This window comes from Hippocampus bargibanti, linkage group LG19, assembly GCF_051943395.1.
Source record: "Hippocampus bargibanti isolate YZ-2025 linkage group LG19, ASM5194339v1, whole genome shotgun sequence".
In the NCBI taxonomy this organism is placed as follows: Eukaryota; Metazoa; Chordata; class Actinopteri; order Syngnathiformes; family Syngnathidae; genus Hippocampus; species Hippocampus bargibanti.
The window spans coordinates 12,967,422-12,990,939 of NC_142752.1; the positions used below are offsets into that span (position 1 = coordinate 12,967,422).

Sequence of the window (23,518 nt, forward strand, 5' to 3'; positions counted from 1 at the left end):
TTTTATTTACCTCGTTGATGGCTTGATGGAATGGGGTGGCCGGTTTCATCAGCATTAAACACTTGATGAGTAACGTAGCCTTCTTTCACCATCTTGAGGAATGATCTCTTGTAAGTGCTTTCTCTGCGATAATTTTACCTTCCTCATCAATTGTGTTTTGTTTAGCTGGGTTGATTGAACTTTTTGCATCAAGTGTACAGATGGCTTGTGTGGGTTATTTGTGGAGCCTGATTGATGGGATATTTTAAACTTGCAGTCTACACTCTGCTTTTGAACTATCAAAGTTGAAAAAAGTCCAAATTTCACTGTTTTCTATCCATTTTATCACTCTGTCTGCCTGTCTCTTTAATGTTTACCCCCCACCCCCCACTGCTGCATTCTTGACCAATCACGTGGCTTTAACCGAAGACTGGGGGCAGGGAATAGAGGACAAAAAAGTTGGCTGCAATTTTCTTGTTAAGCGAACGGGCTCGTTCGCGAACGACACATCACTCACGGTGGCGCTCCGTGTATCTCCCAAAAAATAGTTCGTATGACAAGGTAAAATGTTCATAAATTTGACGTTCGTAAACCGAAAACTTTGTAAGCCAAGGGGTTCGTAAACCAAGGTATCATTGTATATACCTAATTTCCCTCCAAAATCGACACCATTGTTTTAACATACATAAGGCACAAACCCATGATAGTAACATAAATGCACAAAAAATATTGAACAAAAAATGGATAATGTAAGCCAACCTATAGGACTCTATAGGATCATGGACCAATAAACCGTGTCAGATCTGTTAAGACTGCTCACATCTACTGCAGAATCAAGGTCTTACAAAAATTACAGGTACATCCCTCTCCACTAGCTCATTGGTTAACACTAGCATGACCAAATATATTTCAGTCGTTAATTTACTTTGGCCTGTTTTTATTTTCAATCGCCATACACTTAGTCTGTTGTTATCATTCTTGAATTTCACACACAAATCAGAGTTGAATGAATTATGAGTCAGTCCTTACCTGCTTGTCCAGTAGCAATGCTAACTGTAGCAAACAGCCTCTGCGTGCGGCTTTGATCAGACACCCCATTGACAGCCTCCACCTCAAAAGTATAATTTGCATGGGCCAAGAGGTCAACGACGTTAACGTATGTGTCCACTAATTGTGACTGTGCGGGAAAGTATCCAATATTAGGTCCACATGGTTTACATTCTTCAGGTTCCCAGCTGCAATGTTGGCAGCGAACCCTATAGGTGACATCATTGCGGCCACCGGTGTCGGCCGGTGGGTTCCACTCCAGACTCAGGGTTGTCTGGTTGATGCTGTAGACGAGATGCTGCGGGGCCGAAGGAGGTCCTGTCAGGAATGAACATAGAACGCAGTGTGAGATTATTTCAGATATTGTATCAGATGTGTATCCAAGATGGCGCCGCGAATGGCAGCCTCTGTCACACGCTCCCTAGTATTGTTCCTGGTTTTGTCATTTTCATTTGTTTTTTGCGACCCTACGCGACTCAGTTACACGAGGGAAGAGTTACAGAGCATTGGGGAATCCACTCTTGGACTATTTTCACCGACACACCAAAATCTACAAGGTTTTTCGGGGCAGCTCGCGAGCGGCGTAGCAGCTCTGTACGGAGCTTTGAGACGCCGGCGTAGGAGGGGTAAGCGAGCCGGCGTGCTCGTCAAGCTACGGCAGCGTGGATTTCGAACGCCGCTCCTATCGATCCACCTCGCTAATCTACGCTCACTACCAAACAAGATGGACGAACTTCTTCTCACAAAAAACAATAAAACATTTGCACGCTCTGCTGCGCTGTGCTTCACTCAGACCTGGCTCAGTGACCGCCACCCGGATTCCGCGCTACACCTACCCTACCCTACCCTACCCTTCCGTCTCCTCAGAGCCGACCGCGACACGGAGCAATCGGGGAAATCCAAAGGTGGTGGAATATGCTTCTACATCAACGAAGAATGGTGCACAGATGTCACGATGCTCGACGCACACTGCAGCCCTGGCTTGGAATCGCTGTCTCTCAACTGCAAGCCATTCTACTCGCCATGTGAGTTCGCTTCCTTTATTCTCGTCGCCGTGTACATCGCGCCACAAGCTAATGCTAACGCGTGTATACAAACGCTAGTGGACCATGTAAACCAACTCGAACTAAAATATCCAGTGTCACCCCTGATCATTTTGGGCGATTTTAATGAAACGCGTCTAAACCGTGAACTTCCCAAATATAAGCAGCATATTGACTGTTTCACCAGAGAAGGAAACATTCTAGATCACTGTTACACAGCACTCAAAGGCGCATACCGGTCTGTTGCGCATGCAGCATTGGGTCTTTCTGACCACTATTTAATCCACTTAATTCCCACATACAGACAGAAACTCAAATGTGTAAAACCGGTAGTCAAGACAGTTAAAAATTGGACTGATGAAGTAAAGTTAGCGCTACAAGAATGCTTAGACTGCACTGATTGGAGCGTCTTTGAAACTTCAACGGGCACATTGGATGAATACACAGACACTGTAACATCATTCATTAGTTTCTGTGAGGACATGAGTGTACCAACAAAGTCCTTCCGCTCATTCAACAACAACAAGCTATGGTTCACTCCCAAACTCAGGCAGCTTAGGAAAGAGAAAGAGTCCGCATTTAGAAGCGGCGATCGAGCGCTTTACAAACTCGCCCGAAACAGATTGACAAAGGAAATTAACATCGCAAAGCAGAGTTATGCGGAGAGGCTTAACAAACAATTCTGCGCTAACGACTCTGCATCGGTGTGGAATGGCCTGAAAGCGATAACAAATTATCGTTTATCATCACCCCAAGCAGTGTAAAACAATGGTCTGGCTGATGACCTTAATACATTCTTTTGCCGATTTGAAAAGGGAACCCCCATTTCCCTCATATGCCCACCATTACCAGAAACTACCGTATCTCCGCCCTCTGCCCTACAGATCCACGAACTGGACGTGAGACGGCTCTTCAAGCAGCAGAAGATCAAGAAAGCTGCGGGACCTGACAGAGTGTCCCCCTCCTGCCTGAAAGTCTGCGCTGACCAGCTGGCTCCGGTCTTCACACGAATCTTCAACAGATCCCTGGAGCAGTGTGAAGTCCCATCCTGCTTAAAACAGTCTACTATCGTCCCAGTTCCAAAGAAACCAGCACCCTTGGGATTGAACGACTACAGACCTGTTGCTCTGACGTCTGTGGTCATGAAGTCCTTTGAACGCCTCGTGCTGAACCACCTAAAGAACATCACCGGACCTCTGCTAGATTCTCTTCAGTTTGCCTAACGGGCAAACAGGTCTGTGGAGGATGCAGTCAACATCGGACTGCACCACATCCTCGACCACCTCGACAACACAGGAACCTACGCAAGGATCCTGTTTGTGGACTACAGCTCTGCGTTCAATACCATCATCCCAGAACTCCTCATCCCCAAATTTCTCCAGCTTGGTGTGTCCCCCACGATCTGCCAGTGGACCCTCAGCTTCCTGACAGGACGGACACAACAGGTCAGACTGGGAAATATATCATCCACAACACGAACCACGAGCACTGGAGTCCCGCAGGGATGCGTCCTCTCTCCGTTGCTCTTCTCTCTCTACACGAACGACTGCTCCTCAAGGCACCCAGCTGTCAAATTCATAAAGTTCGCAGACGACACCACGGTCATCGGTCTAATCAAAGACGGCGACGAGTCTGCGTACCGACAACAAGTGGAGCAGCTGGAGCTCTGCTGCAGCCGTCACAACCTGGAGCTGAACACGCTCAAGACAGTAGAGATGATCGTGGACTTCAGGAAACATCCATCACCACAGCTACCCCTCACACTATCCAACTGCCTGGTGTCAACCGTTGAGACCTTCAAGTTCCTGGGAATCACAGTCTCCCAGGACATGAAGTGGGAGGTCAACACCAACCCTATCCTAAAAAAGGTCCAACAGAGAATGTACTTCCTGAGGCTGCTAAAGAAGCATGGCCTGCCACAGGAGGTGCTGCAACATTTCTACACGGCTGTCATCGAATCCATCCTGTGTTCTTCCATCACTGTTTCGTTCGGGGCCGCCACAAAAATGGACAAAATCCGATTTCAACGGACAGTTAGGACGGCGGAAAAAAATATTGGCACCACCCTACCCACCCTCGAGGACTTGCACACTGCAAGACTCCAAACTAGGGTGCGGAAAATCATACTGGACCCTCCGCACCCTGCCAGCTACTCCCCTCAGGCAGGCGCTACCGATCGATGCGCACCAAATCCAGCAGACATTTAAACAGCTTCTTCCACCAAGCCATTAACTCTTTGAACAGTAGCCCAAATGGAATTGTATAGTGCCTCTTTGCATTTTTTTTGCTGATGATACTAGTACAGCGTGTTCGACCGGAAACAAATTCCTTGTGTGTTCTACATACTTGGCCATGAAGATGATTCTGATTCTGATCAATTGTGTTCTGTTCAGCTGGGTTGAAAGCTTTTTGCATCAAGTGTACAGATGGCCTGTGCGGGTTATTTGTGGAGCCTGATTGATGGGATATTTTAGCCTTGCAGTCTACACTGCTATCAACGTTGAAACGAGTCCAAATTTCACTGTTTTCTATCCATTTTATCACTCTTTCTCTGTCATCTGCCTGTCTCTTTAATGTCTACCCCTCCCCGTCACTGCAGCGTTCTTGACCAATCACATGGCTTTAACCAAAGACTGGGGGCAGGGAATAGAGGACAAAAACAGTCGGCTGCCATTTTCTTGTTATGAGAACAGGCTTGTTCGCCAACGACACATTACTTATTGTGTGTTTCCCCAAAAATAGTTCGGATGCCAAGGTAAATTTTTCATAAATGTAACATTCGTAAACCAAAAAGTTCGGAAGCCAAGGGATTTGTAAACCGAGGTATCACTGTACTCCTCTTAAATCTGTTATCCCAAGTATCTTGGCGGCCAGAAATACCAGTGCTCCGGGTATAGCATGTAAGCATTCAGTGATTTCAAGAACAAAATATGAACCATTAAGAATATTTGGCAATTCTGTTATTTTGTACTCATATATTTCTAAAACAAAATTAAATAGATTTATTATATTGACTTGTAAATTCAAAATTCGAATTGTGTATTCAACTGTCGGTCAGAAATTGTGTTCAATTGTGTTTGTTACAGACCAACAAGCTAGCCCCTTTCATCAGTTACACACCTATAAAAAAGTTTTTACTTCAGAATTAACTGACCAAAATTAACACTCAAAAACTCTTTGTTGCAAGGTTTCTAGAACTGTTGCGTTGGGAGCCTAGCTCTGCTATTTTCACTTACTTTTCAGTTTCCGATCCTGTTAGTAACGGATGCGGACCAGCATCAGGGCTGACTTACTTGTGCAGGACGCAGAAGGAGGGTCAGAGAAAGCTCGGTAGTAGCCGTCATCACAGTTGCAATGCCGGGACCCCTCACGGTCAACAAAGGTGTGCATTGGGCAGCGAGAGCACTGAAGATCCTGAGAGGAGGTTTTGTAGTAACCGCGACTGCACGCTTTAGACAAAGTGAAAAGACAACAGTAAACATCAGGGCAGCTTAATCTAATTGTAATCCATCCATCCATCCATCTATCCATCCATCCATCTACCTCCCTACCTACCTACCTGCCTACCTACCTCTCTGTGTTACTTCTGGGTAGAGTGAACGCTGGCGCGAATGGCTGTAAAGTGTCCTTGAGAGTTTTGAAAGGCGCTTATAAATGAAATGTATTACAGTAAAGTCTCGTTATATCGATATCGGATATATCGATAGTCGCGGTTATATCGATACTATTTCTATGCACGCAAGGAGAAAATTACATGCAAACAGGGTCGGATATATCGATAGTCGCGGTTATATCAATATTTTTTCGGACTCCCTTGAATATCGATATAACGAGACTTTACTGTATTATTATTATTATTATTAATTATACAGCCCAGAGAGCAAAGGCCTTAAATGTGTGATGTATAAATGTAATACTCTAAATGTCATCCTATATATCGATATATACCTATACATATATACACACATATATACATATACACATATATACATACACACACACACACACACACACACACACACACACATATACACACACACACACACACACACACACACACACACACACACACACACACACACACACACACACACACACACACACACATATATACCGTATTTTCACGACCATAAGACGCATATAAACGTCTCAGATTTTTTTCAAAATGTGCAGTGCGGCCTGTAGTGCAGTGCGCCGAATGTGCGGACGTATTAGAGACGACCATGAGGACGTGGTAGAGAACATGGGGGGTGCGTGGGCGTGGGTTGTGTATAAAAGAACAGGCACGTATGTGCTTTATGCAGAACTTTGCTGTTCGAACAACCCTGAAAATGGCAAAGAGACATGGTTATGAAGCTCAGTTTAAACTGAAGGCTATCAGCTACGCCGAGGAGCATGGGAATCGAGCCGCCGCGAGAGAATATAAAGTTAACAAGTCGATGGTTCGCAAGTGGAGGAAGCTGGAGAACGAACTCCGACAGGTGAAGAAGACTCAGCTGAGAGCGAGCAGAAGGAGCGTTTTGACTGTCACCATCCGACTCAGAGCAGTAACGCTAGCGGAGGAAATGAAAATTGAACATTTCCGAGGAGGTCCGTCTTGGTGCTGGCGTTTTATGAAACGGTGCTATTTTTCCATCTGGACCAGAACTACGGTTACGCAGCAACAGCCGGCGCATTATTCAGAAAAGTTGGCAAACTTCTGGTCCTACTGCGAGAACCACATCGCCGACAAGCGCATCCAGCCGAGTCACATCACCAACATGGACGAGGTACCGCTAACTTTTGACATCCCGGTGAGCCACACGGTGGAGAAGAAGGGAACCAGCACGGTAGCGATACGCACAACGGGGTACGAAAAGGCTTCGTTTACTGTTGTGCTTGGCTGCCATGCGAATGGAGAGAAACTGCCGTCGATGGTGATTTTTAAAAGAAAGACTTTGCCTAAAGAGACATTTCCAGCAGGCGTCATTATTAAGGCAAATGAAAAGGGCTGGATGGACGAGGATATGATGAAGGAGTGGCTGAGGCAGGTGTATGTAAGGAGACCGGGAGGTTTTTTCCACACATCACGTCACTTCTGATTTGTGACTCTATGCGAGCGCATCTCACAGACAATGTGAAGCAGAAAGTGAAGCGGATGAACGCTACGAACGCTATGAACGCTGTGATTCCGGGTGGGTTGACCAAGGAACTCCAACTGCTGGACATCGGTGTGAACCGGCCGTTCAAAGTGAGGCTGCGAGCGGCGTGGGAGCGATGGATGACCGAAGGAGACCACAGCTTCACAAAGAGTGGTAGGCAGCGCCGGGCGAGTTACGCCACAGTTTGCAAATGGATTGTGGATGCTTGGGCTAACGTGTCTGCTGGCACGGTGGTTCGAGCTTTCGGAAAAGCCGGCATTATTTCCGAGTAGCCGCACGGCACAAAAAGTAACTGACAGTGAGGAAAGCGAACCTGCCATGTTGGATTTAGCGCAACTGTTCGATTCTGTTACCGGTAATGTGCTTGTTTTTACCATGCCGACGCCTATTGAGCGATGACTACAAAATGTTCTTACTTTGTCATTAAATAAAGCACTACCAAAGTCAGTTTTGCTCCCGATCTGTTTTTTAAATACGCCTGTATGTTGTGGTAAGGTGGACGCCTGTATGGCAGTAGAGGATATGTACCGGTATATAAAACTTGCGTCCTTTCATCCGGTGCGCCCAATGTGTGTGTTAAATACTGAAATGGCACACATAAATGAGACTGCGCCTTTTCACACGGTTGGTCGTGAAAAAATTATATATATATATATAAAAAATTAAAAAATTAATCCGCGTCTCACCCACCATGGGTGGTGTCTGTGCCCCATTTTAGCTCGGGTCCTCTACCAGAGGCCAGGAAGCTTGAGGGTTCTGCGCAGTATCCATGCTGTTCCCAGCACTGCGCTTTTCTGGACCGAGATATCCGATGTTGTTCCCGGGATCTGTTGCAACCACTCGTCGAGTTTGGGGGTCACTGCCCCGAGTGCTCCGACCACCACAGGCACGACTGTCATCTTTACCTTCCAGGCATATATATATATATATATATATATATATATATATATATATATATATATATATATATATATATATATATATATATATATATATATACAGTAAAGTCTCATTATATCGATATTCTCGGGAGTTGGAAAGAATGTCGATATAACCGGACTATCGATATATCCGATCCTGCGCCGAACTGCATTAACAAAAGCCGCCAAAAGAGGGCAGCCAAGCGCCATATAAGAAACTGAGCTGGCCATGAGCTCCCATTTTGTGCCTCCTTTTTTTTTTTTTTTTTTTTGGGTGAGAGATGTTCCCCCAATGTTGCGTCAAAATGGCACATATAATTCTATAATGATTGCAAACACGTATGCTTTCATCTTCAGAACTACAGTGTATTTGAATCATATTCATAACTGGATGTGTAACAAGAAAGCATATTATCCGAATCTGAAGCCATTGTTTGGATTCACAAGCAATGCAAGACGTCTTGGCGTGAAGTCATTTTTATTGGTGTTTTGCATTTGAATAAAAAGTGACATCGGTTGTCCTTTAATACACAGTATGGAATGTACAGTAATTTTCAAAATCATCACGCTTCAGCAGACAAAACAAGAAACATTGTTGCAAAAAACCATTGCATTCATGTACAGTACAGTGGGCATGTACATAACACAACAGGGAAACTGCAACGCTTACATCTTACTGTATTATGTATGCAATTTAAAAAAAGTCATCAATCTTCTTATGCTTCCCATTTTTACCTTTTAACACAAACACATCAATCTCGTCTGCTACACACGAGCTGGCGTCTGAAAATGAAAATGTCGTCTGCTACACGGGAGCTGGTCACGTAACAAACTCACGTGACCAACTCGACCAATGGCGCGACCGATACAGCGACCGATACAGATTTCGATAATGGTGGTACTGTATAGAAACCCCTAACCAAATATCGATTCATCTTAAATATCTTTAGTATCGCTATAAACATAGCAAAATGGCCGGCGGGAGATACAAAAGAGCACCGTAGTAACTGGATTATCGTAAGAACCACAAATCGTACTAAACGGAACTAATCATACATAAAATGACTAGAAATGTGCACGGGAAATGAAAATAGTGTCGTAATAAGCAGTATTATCAATATAAACGATATCGATATAACGAGACTTTACTGTATATATTGTGATATCATGACAGGCTAACTCCCAGCGGGACAGGACAAGGAGTACAATGGGCGACAGGTTTGAATACAAACAAAGGTTTTAATAAAGGGTTTCAGGGGGAATTCACAAGCAACAAAGGTTTGAATAGTGTATCTTCCAATACTTAAATCAAGATAAAGTCCCTTATAAGGTGAAACTGAAGACAGAGTTCTTTTCCATGTGGTTCTAGGCCTCACCCCTCTTGATGTCCTTCTCTGGTAGCGTAGCCACCTTTAGCAAGAGTCCAAATCCAGTGTCTGGCGTATGGTCGCAACTGGCGATGAGTTTCATGCAGCAATCAGCTTCTCCACAGAGCACAGCAATCGGGCTTGTCTTCCCTGGCCTCCACACCTTGCCTGCCAATCAAGCCGTGATCAGCCGCAGGTGTGTGGTTTGAATTGCTGCCTTCCACCAGATGGGGCCAAGACTCTCTCTGGGTGGAGCCATCTTAGGGGGATGTATTTGCCCTCCAGGACACAGCCTCTCGTGACATCACAATATATATATATATATATATATATATATATATATATATATATATATATATATATATATATATATATATATATATACTGTATATATATATATATGACTCTCTCTGGGTGGAGCCATCTTAGGGGGATGTATTTGCCCTCCAGGACACAGCCTCTCGTGACATCACAATATATATATATATATATATATATATATATATATATATATATATATATATATATATATATATATATATATATATATATACTGTATATATATATATATATACAGTAAAGTCTCGTTATATCGATATCGGATATATCGATAGTCCCGGTTATATCGATATTTTTTCGGACTCCCTTGAATAGCGATATAACGAGACTTTACTGTATATATATATACAGTAAAGTCTCGTTATATCGATATCGGATATATCGATAGTCCCGGTTATATCGATACTATTTCTATGCACGCACGGAGAAAATTACATGCAAACAGGGTCGGATATATCGATAGTCCCGGTTATATCGATATTTTTTCGGACTCCCTTGAATATCGATATAACGAGACTTTACTGTATATATATATATATATATATATATATACACAGTAAAGTCTTATATGCGTGCGTAGAAATAGTATCGATATAACCGGGACTATCGATATATCCGATATCGATATAACGAGACTTTACTGTATATATATATATATATATATATATATATATATACACACACACGTATGCACGGACAGACAGACAGACAGACAGACAGACAGACAGACAGACAGACAGACAGACAGACAGATAGATAGATAGATAGATAGATAGATAGATAGATAGATAGATAGATAGATAGATAGATATGTCATATTTTCCCATGCCAATCAAAATCTAAGCAATATAGAGTAAAGTTTGTTATGTTCTAATCCAATCATTTTCCACTCATGTCTTGATCACAATTTTTTTTTTCCATTCAAAATTTCACAGGTCGAGGCAACCCATTAAAATTTTGAGGTTAAGGCAAAGGTGTGGTATCACCACATCACTTACAAGACGAAACTCTATACAGTTATACCTCGGTTTACGAACCCCTTGGCTTACGAACTTTTTGGTTTACAAACGTTACATTTATGAAAATTTTACCGTGGCATACAAACTTTACCTTGGCATACTTTTTTCGTACACAGAGCTGCCTCAATGAGTGATGTGTCATTCACGAACGAGCCCGTACTTCTAACAACAAAATGGCAGCCAACTGTTTTTCTCCTCTATTCCCCGACCCGTCTTCGGTTAAAGCAACGCGATTAGTCAAAAATGCAGCAGTGAGGGGTGTGTTTTAAACATTAAAGAGACAGGCAGACGACAGTGAGAGAGCTTCGACATTGATTCAAAGTCAGAGTGTACACTGCAAGGTTAAAATATCCCATCAATCAGGGTCCACAAACAACCCGCACAAGCCATCTGTACACTTGATGCAAAAAGCTATGAACCAACCAAAAATAGAACACAGGTGATGAGGAACATGATAAAATTATCACAGAGAGGGGATCATTCCTCAAGATGGTGAAAGAAGAAGGTTACGTTCCTCATCAAGTGTTTAATACTGATGAAACCGGTCACTCCATTCCATCAATGATCAACGACCATCACAAAGGTAAATGAAATGACGACACTATGTCTGGGAACCAATTATGTTCGTAAGCCAAGGTATCACTATATATGTAATCATCCATCTATTTTCCAGAACGCTTTGTCCTCATTACAGTCGCGGGGGGTGCTGGAGCCTATCCCAGCCGTCTTCGGGCACCAGGCGGGAGACACCCTGAATTGGTTGCTAGCCAATCGCAGGGCACACAGAGACAAACAACCAGTCACTCTCACTCTCAATTAGGGTAGGGACAATTTTAGAGAGTTCAATCAGCCCGACATGCATGTTTTTGGAATGTGGGAGGAAACCGGGCGACTCGGAGGTAACCCACGCGGGCCCGGGGAGAACATGCAAAGTCCACACAGGGAGGCCGGAGCGGGATGCGAACCGGCGACCTTTGCACTGTGCTAACCACTCGACTACTGGGTCGCCCGATATGTAATCAGAAGGCATCATGTTGATTTTTTTTTCCATTGGTGATCATCTGTGCTTATTTGATATTATTTTGCCGAATTATGTGGGTATTACTTCACCAACCTTGGATGTAAAGCACAGCTTGTATCTGATGATTGACAATGCAAGTTACAGAAGGGTAAAACTTTATCTCTTTGAACTGTTGATGTTTAAGTGCTCTGAGTGTCCACACATACAGTATACAGAGACACTGCAAAGACCAGCAGGCTCCATCCATCAAGGAGAGTTTCTGCCACCAGGCAGTCAGGAGACTCAACTCCCTCCTAGCCCTGCCCCCCCTGCCCTTTCCCACTGCCACACTCACCGAACTCTGCGTACAAGCTACATGCTGTACCATCATCCTGAACTCTATTTTTTTGTTTTTTTTTCTGCAAGACCTTACTTCCTTTTTTGTGTTTGTTTTTGCATTACTACACTCCGTCACTTTACATACGACAGTACCTCACTTATACCTTACTACCTCACTTTAATTTCATCTGTGCTGATGTCATGCATATTTGACAATAAAGCTGACTTTGACTGTCACCAGACCTCAGTCTTTAGGGAGGCACACAAAATGCACAAGAACCAAAATTATTCTGACCGGACAAATAAATGCATGCATTCCTCAAAGGCAACTGTGCTACACCTGCAGACTCTGTGAAAAACAAGGTTTTACTCATCATGCCACGTTGATCAACGCATCGTTGCATCATGTTTATTTCATGTGGTGTACTATAACATAATGCTGTACTGATTTGCTTTGTTTGTCTCCTGTCTTTTTTTACTCTCCATCCAAAACATTTTCAAATAATGATGGATGATTCATTTTTTGGCCAAGAAATCCGTGAGTCATGTTCTTCTCGCCTGTGTGTGACTCACCTATTACTCTCGCCCACTGATTTGTCATTGGCTGGCTTCAGTTGACATACCACGATAGCATGAAATTAGGTTTGTGGTTGGTTGGCCTTAGCATTCGAATGTGCAGTTTAAAGCAGGCAAAACTTAAACTGATTTTGGGATATGAATGTTCATATCTCAATATAGCACCTCTGAGAATAAAATCTCAACCACACAGCAAAATAAATTTATCGACATCAACAACTGCTCTTACTAAGTTGTAATTCATTATCATGGTCTCTGCTTACAATGCAATGCTGATGACGCACAATTGTACATCTCCACCAAAACCATCACGCTATTAACCTACTCCACCCAGTCGAACTGTCATGTTTAATCTGTATGCAAGTAAAATGTATCATTCTCAACTGCATTAAATCTCAATTTCTAATATTCGGTCTTAGCTTCCACACGAAACAGCTTCCAACTTTGACTTCACGATCAACAACTCCACTCTGTCCTACTTCTTTCACTACCATAAACCTGGTCTCAATTTTGATACTAATCTCTCTTTTCATCAACACATCACAACCGAATCACCAAAACCACTTTCTTTCACCTCCAGAACATTTGAAACATTTCTCAGCTCAGTCACTTACTTTTTGCCAACGGCACTCAAAATCTCTTCATCACATTGCGCTTTGACGAGTACATTAGCATCCTCTGTGGTCCAACCTTCATAAACGACAGCACATCTAAGATGCTAAGTTCTTGTTGTAAAGTGTATTAGACTATGATGAATAGCGCTTTAAAAAACTCATATCTATATAAGTCACTCAGATGTATATGTGTGTGTGTTTGTATGACTAGTCTTGTGACCACTAACATTTTATACCACAGGTGTCAAAGTCAAGGCCCGCGGGCCAAATCCGGCCCACCACATCATTTTTTTCGGCCCGCGAAAGCAAATCAAACTTGTTAAATTCCATGATGATTGCTAAAATCTGAGCCAAAATTTCATATTTTTGGATGTCAACCACAATAAAAGTAATTATTCTTGACTTCAGATTTGAAAACGAGTTATTCATTAATTTGCTGTGTGCTCTATATGTAATATTTGAAGGGATTTAAACATTCTAATGGGTTCCCCAAATTCATAACGGCCCTCGAGAGGAAACCATAACTACAATGTGGCCCGCGGCAAAAAATGACTTTGACACCCCTGATTTTTGGTGTGTATTTTCATTTCACTTGTATACACACACTTTTTACTCACTGTGTGTGTTCGTGTGGTACTGCTGGGGTTGGGACGGATGTAAAGGGAGAAGTCACATCGTATGATGCCAAAGTTTCCACAGGTTCCAAAAATAGAAGGGGGGTAAAAGAAGCGATTCTTATAAAACAACAAAATCCTTCATTAAACCGGTCTGGTGGGGTGAGGTTGAATTTGGATCGTTCATACAATAGCCTGCTTAGGCAAAACAGGTTAGGCAACATTCGTAATGCTGATGAGGTGATACCGGTGGGAGTGGGGCAAATAGGCCAGTCGTTAGTCAGGAATGTAGGAACAATCAGTGGGGCCACAGGGAGTGGTCCTCTGCTCCCCCCAACCTGAGAGTAGGGACCTATCATAGCTGTGTCCGGCGCCGCCATGTTTGGACATTAGGGATATATAAACTGGACCGATACGACCAGTCAGACTTTAGTTCGCTGACGAAGCCTCTTGGATAGGAGGCAAAACGTCCGAAACCTTCAAATTTGTACAGATGACGGCTGAAGAAACCTTCTCATCGATGGACCACTCCTGTACGACTGAGAGCTTACACAGACGAATCTAGTTCAATCTGTCCCCATCCATTTTAGACTTTGGCCCCCTTTTCAAAAACAACCCTTTTTTAATTTCTTAGATGCATCCTTGCATGTGTTCAAAATATACAGATTGATCCAAAAAGCCACAGACAGGAATAAAAGTGGCAGCAATTGTAATCTCAGAATTTGAAAATGTTTCAAGGCTATTTATTGGAATTCTTGTCAGAAATAAGAACAGTGATCATTTAGTTCTTTGCATTGAATAGAGCAGATCAAGCCATTCACCAATATTGGCAGTTATGCCAAAAAAAACATGCAACAGTATTTCCAAAAGTGCCACAAATGACAATCAATAAATAAAAAGAAACAACATGATTAACATCTATAAATGTAACCTTTGTTTTTGCAGGATCAAAGTCGTTGGATGAGATATGACATGGAGAGATCTGAGAAGACTCAACCACAAACGTAATTTTTGTTTTTGCAGGATCAAAGTCGTTGGATGAGATATGAGATGGAGAGATCTGAGAAGACTCAACCACAAATTTCAACCAAGGTATAAGGACCGCATTTGACTGAATGCAACGTTCGCTGAACTATAGTCTGCCACAAATGAAATGAAGTTAAACATAACTTTATCGACACTGTTTTAAAAAACTTGCGACTTCAATTACAGAGTCAAATCCTTAGACTTAAGCGACCTGCATTTTGTGACAATATCTGAAGAGACTAACCCATTTATGCTGTAACCAAACATACTTTCATATATATATATATATATATATATATATATATATATATATATATATATATATATATATATATATATATATATATATATATATATATATATATATATATAAGGCCAATACCCAAGAGGTACATGCAGATAACCATACCTGAAACACTCAAACTGCCAAACAAAGGCTCCAGGCCTTGTCCAGACGCCTAAAGAGGTACAAAGAGAAGGAGGCCAGAAGAATAAAATAATCCGCAAAATAAATTCGCAACACAACCTGCGAAAGTGTACGCTCAGTGCAGTGACGTGTGGTGAGGTCCATGGTTGGTGAGGCACTGACATCATCAGTCAGATTTACAAACACTCTACAGAGTAGCTTATTCACCATATGATTGGCAACAGTGAACGTGTTTTGTTTAAAATGTCATGTCAGCATTCTTTATGCTTTCTATGCTACAAACTGTAACATAGAAAAAAATTATAAAAAGCTTATTATCGTGTTCCCTTTATTTATAAATGAAGTCCATGCGCCGCTCCTTCTAAAGAAAGGCATCGATAACCTCTTTGTAGAAGGCTTCCTTATCTTTCTTCAGTTTTAAAAGTCTCTCTATTTCTTTCGATTTAGATATGTAATCCTCCATTCTGAAAATAAGGCCAAGCAACACGAAAAAATGACTGGATGGTTGCACTTATCTTGCTCACTGTTTACTGTAGCTTGCTCTTACTAATTCTATTATTCTGTAGCCAAGGAGTAGCAAGAAGACTGTCTGTAATCACCAGTGCCCCCTGTCCTGAGGCAGGAGAACTGTGTGCCTCACCTAAGCACACCGTTTTGATCAAAATAAAATAAAATAAACACTGTTGTACAGCACAGTTAACATAGTCATTGCGCAATCCATGTAGAGACGAGCGGTGAGGCAGCAGCCGGCTGAGCCTCACCGCTCGTCTCTACTTCGTATTTGAATGTGAAAATTCAGCGATTTTGAAAAAAAATCAAAAAATGGTGACGTTAAATGGAAAAGAAATTTAAAGTACAAATCACTCAATCAATATAACTGTTTTATTTATTTTTTCATTTGATATTTATTACAGGTGAGGCACTGCCTCACCTGCCTCCCCTGACTGCACGTCACTGGCTCAGTGGCAGGGTTCTAACAGTAAAGAAGACCCTCCAAGGTTGGAAACTGAAAGATACTGGAAAGACATATGGGAGAAGGAGGTCGCACATAACAGCAGTGCACACTGGCTGGTGACATTGAAAGAGGAGCACAGCAACCTCCCTGAACAGAACCCAGTTAGCATCACAGCGGCAGACATACAAGAAAGAGTCTCAGGTATGAAAAACTGGATGGCACCACACCTACTGGCTAAAAAAACTCACAGCACTCCATGAGTGCCTAGCAGCACAAATGAACCAGTTGCTGATGGATGGGACTCACCCAGGATGGCTAACCGAAGGGCGAACAATCCTGATCATGAAGGATTCCACAAAGGGTGTAGTTCCTTCCAACTATCGGCCAATAACCTGTCTCTCCACAACATGGAAGCTCATGTCAGGCATCATAAGGCTAAGAGGAGTGGACACATTGATCAATACATGAGCAAAGAACAGAAAGGCATTGGTAGAGACACTAGAGGTGCCAAACATCAGCTGCTGAATGCTTGGAGCTGTATGAGGTCAACATGACCCTGAGAGCCTTCGTTGCAAACTCGATGAGGATGTGGAAAAGCACACTTGAAGCCAATGGCAAGCCACCAACGCAAGTGTCCATCAAATGTGGCATATACCAAGGTGATGCACTCTCACCACTGCTGTTCTGCATAGGACTGCATAGGACTGAACCGCCTAAGCCAAATAGGCCAACACAGGCAGGAAGATACCGCCTCAAAAATGGCGCTACAAACAGTCACCTCCTCTACATGGATGCCCTAAAGCAGTATGCTAAGAGCGAAAGGGACAACCAGGATCTACAGCAGCGACATTGGGATGTCATTCGGGCTGGAGAAATTAGTAGTTGGATGGTGACTAAGAGGGGCAAGATAGTCCACACTGAAGGGGTCTCACTCCCTGAAGGAACAACAGCAGACATTGAAAACAGCTACAAGTACCTCGGTATACCACAGGTCAATGGCAACCTCGAACTAGAAACAAGGAAAGTGGCTACGACCAAATACCTCCAGCGGGTGAGGCAAGTCCTAAGAAGCCAGCTCAATGGCAAGAACAAGACCCGGGCAATAAACAGCTAGTGATCCGATACCCTGCAGGAATAATAAGGTGGCCAAAGGAAGAGATTCAGACCACGGACGTTAATACCCGAAAACTCCTCACTATGCATAGTGGGTTCCATCCCAAATCCAGCATGCTGAGACTCTACACAAGCCGTAAGGAAGGAGGCCGGGGACTAGTGAGTGTGAGAGCCACTGTGCAGGATGAAACATCCAAGCTCAATGAATACATCAAAGAGAAGGCTGCAACCGATGATGTACTCAGAGAATGTATGGACTGGAAACCCAAAGGTCAAAATGGAAAACACCTCCCAAGGTAGTAGAGAATGATCGAGCAAAGATCCTGTGGGACTTCCAGATACAGACTGACAAGATGGTAATGGCCAACCAACCAGATATCGTGGTCCAAGCTGTTGTCGTGGATGTAGCGGTCCCGAGTGATGGAGACATCAGAAAGAAGGAACATGAGAAAATCGAGAAATACCAAGGACTCAGAGAGGAGCTAGAGAGAGCCTGGAAGGTAAAAGTGACGGTCATGCCTGTGGTGGTCGGAGCACTCGGGGCAGTGACCACCAAACTCGAGTGGTTGCAACAGATCCCGGGAACAACATCTGATATCTCGGTCCAGACATGCGGAGTGCTAGGAACAGCACGGATACTGCGCAGAACCCTCAAGCTTCCTGGCCTCTGGTAGAGGACCCGGGCTAAAATGTGGGACAGACACCACCCATGGGGGATGAGACAAGGATTACACACACACACACACACACACATGCGCACGCACGCGCGCGCGCGCGCACACACACACACACACACACACACACACACGCACACACGCGCACACACGCGCGCACACGCGCGCACACACACACACACACACACACACACACACACACACACACACACACATATAGTGAGACCTCAACTTACGAACTTAATTGGTTCCCAGACAGAGTGTGTAAGGCGAAAAGTGTGAATCTCAAAAAAGAAATTCCCATAGGAAACCATTAAAATGGGAATAATCCCGATGGGATGCAGAGCTTTCAGCCGCTCTGCTCCCAAACTCTGGAATTCACTCCCACCCAACATCCGCAATATTGACTCCCTCCCTATTTTCAAGGCTCATCTCAAAACCCATTTGTTTAAAATTGCTTTCAATGTCTAATTCTCTCTGCTATTTTATTATTTATCATTTTACTTATGGTTTTATTGTTATGTGCTGTGTTCTATTGTTTTTATTGTAAAGTGTCCTTGGGTGTTTTGAAAGGCGCTTGAAATAAAATGTATTATTATATTATTATAATCCGTTCCCGGGTTTCCATAAAATATAGTTTTTAACTAAATAAGCCTTAAAACTATACACAACATACCTTATTCTATGTATAATAAATGTGCTATTGTATTGTAATGAAAGAAATACACTGTATTGTATCATAAAGTCACAAAGAGAGGCACATTACAAGAGGAATGTAATTATTTTACATCACAGTTTATTTCTTTAAAGTTATTTTTCAACTTCTTCGATTGCCCGAGACCGTCGCTTTGAGAGCACGGAAACACCTTTTGCAACAGACGCACCTTTGATGGCTTCTCTGTTTCGGAGAATGGGAGCAATGGTTGACTTAGCATAGCCGTGCTCGGCCACTAAAACACACACCTCGTTCGTGTTTTTCAATTATCTCCTTCTTCTCAGCGACAGTGATTTTATTTTGTGTCTTCTAGGGCTGGACACGAGCCTGTGGTGGTTATTTTTCGGTCCCATCATCGTAAAATTATCAGCAAAAAGCTCCAAGTAGGCGATCGACGTGTGCATTCAATCAGAGGGGGTGTACAAAGTAGCGCCGGCTGGAGCGCTGTTTGGTCGCGTGCTTCCGCCGAAGATCACTCCGCCATCCGTGGTGGGTGTGTATTATGAAAATAGTGCTTATTATAAGGTTTAATTTTCATAAATTAGAGGTTCTTAAGATGAAAAGTTTGTAAGATAAGGTGTTTGTAAGTTGAGGTCTCACTATGAGAGCCATTACCAATTCACTGTATATGCAGCATACTGTATATGCAGTTGCATTTATGCTTATATCTAGATTTTATATTTTAGATTTCATTCTGTACTGTGTAATGTTCTATTTCTGAGACATTTTTCTACGTGTGGTACTTTGTTTCTGTTTTTTTACCCCCACCCCCTACAGTTTTGCTGCTGGAGATTGCAAATTTCTCCATAGTGGGACTAATATTTTTTTTCTTATCATGTGAGTCAATGTTGGAGTAAAACTGTATATCATGTATTTACATTATATTCGTAAATTAGTTTGCTTTGAATTATCCAAGTTACTTACACACGCATATAGCTTTTTGTTTTGACTCGTAGCCATGCTGACTCTCAATGTACAGACACAATAACAGAATGTCTCCTTGAACAGTCTTTTCTGCTTTTCTCAAAATATGCTTGTGTTTTGCGCCAGTCTCAACCGGTGTGCTCCCCCTCCCTTTAGACGGTTGAGACCTTTGTAACCAGGCACTCCCAAACTTTCAATAAAAGCAAGGGGACCAGAGATTGTTTTCAGAGTGGGTCGGATGAATGTTACTGAACAGTCTCTGAGCACTCTCCTTGCAAGTCCATCTCGCGTCTTTGTGTTTTTCTTTCACAGTTGGTGAAAATGTTTTGGGTTTAACCCTAAAAGTCAAACATTCAGATGGAGAGTTTCTAGGTCAGTAAAACTGTTGCGTCTCACTATTGCATCACACATAAGGTGCACCGGATTATAAACCGCAGGGACATCTGAAGAAAATTAAGGCCTTTGGGTGCGCCTTCCAGTGCGGAAAATACGGTACATGATTTTTGAGAGCTCATGTCTTGGGTGGCCAGTGTGACAAAGGGGAGCCTGCCCTGACCATTATAACTACAGGTGAAATGATACACAAAAGGTATGATGATGATGGCACAACGGTTTTCCAAAGTAAACAGAAGTATTTTAAGTCGAATTACCGAACCCATTTTTTCCCCAAACTGTAACTAGTTTTCTCTTTTTCCAGTCACAGTGGGTAACAAGAAGCTGGAACCACACCTGATGTACCCGTCATTTGTAGAATTTCATCTCCCACCATTTTAGAGCTCAGCACTTAAAGGACTTTTAAGTGCTGACTTTTAACTACAGTAAAGTCTCGTTATATCGATATTCTTGGGAGTTAGAAAAAATGTCGATGTAACCGTACTGTCGATATATCCGTCCTGCGCCAAACTGCATGAACAAAAGCTGCCAAAAGAGGGCATCCAAGCGCCATATAAGAAATGGAGCTGGCCATATGAGCTCGCCATTTTGTGCCTCTTTTTTTGGGTGAGAGATGTTCCCCCAATGTTGCCTCAAAATGGCACATATAATTCTTTAATCGATTGCAAACATGTATGCTTTCCTCTTCAGAACTACAGTGTATTTTAATCATATTCATAACTGGATGTGTAACAAGAAAGCATATTATCCGAATCTGAAACCATTGTTTGGATTCACAAGCAATGCAAGACGTCTTGGCGTGAAGTCATTTTTTGCATTTGAATAAAAAGTGACATCGGTTGTCCTTTAATACACAGTATGGAATGTACAGTAATTTTCAAAATCATCACGCTTCAGCAGACAAAATTATAACAGTGGGCATGTACATAACACAACAGGGAAACTGTAACGCTTACATCTTACTGTATTATGTATGCAATTTTAAAAAGTCATCAATCTTCTTCTGCTTCCCATTTTTACCTTAACCTACCTAACATAAATACTTCAATCTCGTCTGCTACACACAAGCTGGCGTCTGAAAATGAAAATGGCGTCTGCTACACGGGAGCGGGTCACGTAACAAACTCACGTGACCAAGTCACGTGACCAAGTCGACCAATGGCGCGACCAATGGCGCGACCAATGGCGCGAACAATGGCGCGACCGATGGCGCGACCAATACAGCGACAGATACCGATAATGGTGGTACTGTATAGAAACCCCTAAGCAAATATCGATTCATCTTAAATATCTTTTGTATCAATATAAACATAGCAAAATGAAAGAGAGCACCGTAGTAACCGGATTATCGTAAAAACCACGAATCGTACTAAACGGAACTAAGTATACATAAAAAGACTAGAAATGTGCACGGGAAATGAAAATAGTGTCGTAATAAGCAGTATAATCAATATAAACGATATCAATATAACGAGACTTTACTGTACTTTTAAGTGGGGCCTTTTTTGGGACCAAAAAACACCCCACCACAGGCTAGTGTTCAGCCGAAGAGGACACAAAACAAAATTACGGTCCAGCAGAAGATCATCGAGAAACACGAACCAGGTTTGTGTGACTTAGCGGCCCAGTACCAGTATGCTAAGTCGACCATTGCTACGTGTGGCGAAGGGTGTTTCTGTGTTATCTAAGCCAGTGTTTTTCAACCACTGTGCCGCGGTGAGATATTGTCAGGTGTGCCGTGGGAAATTATCCGATTTGTGTGCCTGTGCAGTCTCGCGCCTGCCAGAGTAAACATGTAGTACTCTTCCATACCAGCAGGTGGCAAAAGTGCAGCTTGTGGCTAGCGGGACGACGGTGAAAGTGATTTTTGAAGAGGAAAAATGCTGACTTAGAAGTGGACCCTGGACAAAACACGGACCCAAATGAAGGCCCTAGTATGGATGGAGGTAAAAAAAAGCAAAGTGAGTGACGTCGAGCAAAGTTTCTGCCGCGAGGCAATACAACGAAAGCTATGTTTCATTTGGATTTACTTTTACCGGAGATGCAGCGGCACCGACTCCATTGTGCTTGGTCTGTGGTGAAAAGCCCTCCAACAGCGCTATGGTCCCAAGTAAGCTTAAATGCCATCTCCAAACGAAACATCCCTCAGTCCAAAATAAAAATGTGGAATACAGTAAAGTCTCGTTATATCGATATCGGATATATCGATACTCCCGGTTATATCGATACTATTTCTATGCACGCACGGAGAAAATTACATGCAAACAGGGTCGGATATATCGATAGTCCCGGTTATATCGATATTTTTTCGGACTCCCTTGAATATCGATATGTCATGATGCCAAAAGAAATGTTAAATAATTTTGTGTTTCATGGATTTTGGATGGGAGAAAGGTGCGCATTTCTCCCCATCCAAAATAGTTGAGTTGGGCGACCACTAATTGACTCTGAGAAGGTGATTGCAACCACCTGGGAATGGCCAATTGCCGCTGGGACCTGATTGGCCAGAAGCTCAGGTGAAGCACCTTTAAAGCCAGCCTGAGCCAGTCACTGCGAGGAGGAAGAAGAGGGACAAAGGACAAGCTGGAGAGCGGTGTTACCTGTGGTCTGTTGAAAGCTGATATCAACTTCAAATAAAGAAAACTCACAATACCCTTCCTGCATCTAGCTGAGTGAACTTTTATCCTCTTTCCACCTGCTTGCTGTCTCGCCGCACGACAATTGGTGGCAGTGGTGGGATTGTTTCACCCTGCATGAAGAAGGTGGGATCGTTACGCCTTGCTGAAGTGGAAAAGATAAGAGGAAGCCGAGAGGGAGAAGGTGGGACGAGTAAGAAGTTGTGTAGCACGGGCCAACCAAACTGGACTGAAGAGTTCTGAAGGGGCTCAAGGAAACCAGAAGCTTGAGTTGCCCCAAGAAGATGCCGTTCTTCTTTTCCATGAGGCGTCTGACAGTTGCCAAGCCAAGGATGGAACTGAGCAGAGTGAGATGGAACCAGTGGTGAAGCCTAAGACTCAGACAAGAGGTGATGTTGATTGAACAGATCTAGAGATCAGATGCACCCAACAAGTAAGAATGGACATTTGACAGTCGATCTAGTCAACATTGTCCTCCTCTGGGACCGCACCCCCAGGGCGCTGACTCTCGAACATCCAGGCCAACGAACCTTCCTCCCGCACAAGAAACTCCCAAGTTGGGTTACCTAACATGCCCAACCTCCACAGTTTCATCATCTAAGACAAGCTGCAATTCCCATGGTTTCTGAACCCACAATTCCAGAAAGAAACTGAAGA

General features: G+C 43.1%; 1 protein-coding gene across 3 annotated transcripts in view; it reads right to left on the reverse strand.

The window, feature by feature from the left end:
* epha7 (eph receptor A7) overlaps nt 1-23,518 on the reverse strand; it is an 89,787-nt gene that overhangs the window by 52,700 nt on the left and 13,569 nt on the right. For all 3 annotated transcript variants that reach the window (XM_089021681.1, XM_089021679.1, XM_089021682.1), the window contains exons 4-5: nt 5,363-5,518; nt 1,009-1,344 (exon numbers count right to left, since the gene is read on the reverse strand). In XM_089021681.1, coding sequence (XP_088877807.1) covers nt 1,009-1,344; nt 5,363-5,518 — 492 coding nt within the window. The remainder of the gene's footprint in view (nt 1-1,008; nt 1,345-5,362; nt 5,519-23,518) is intronic.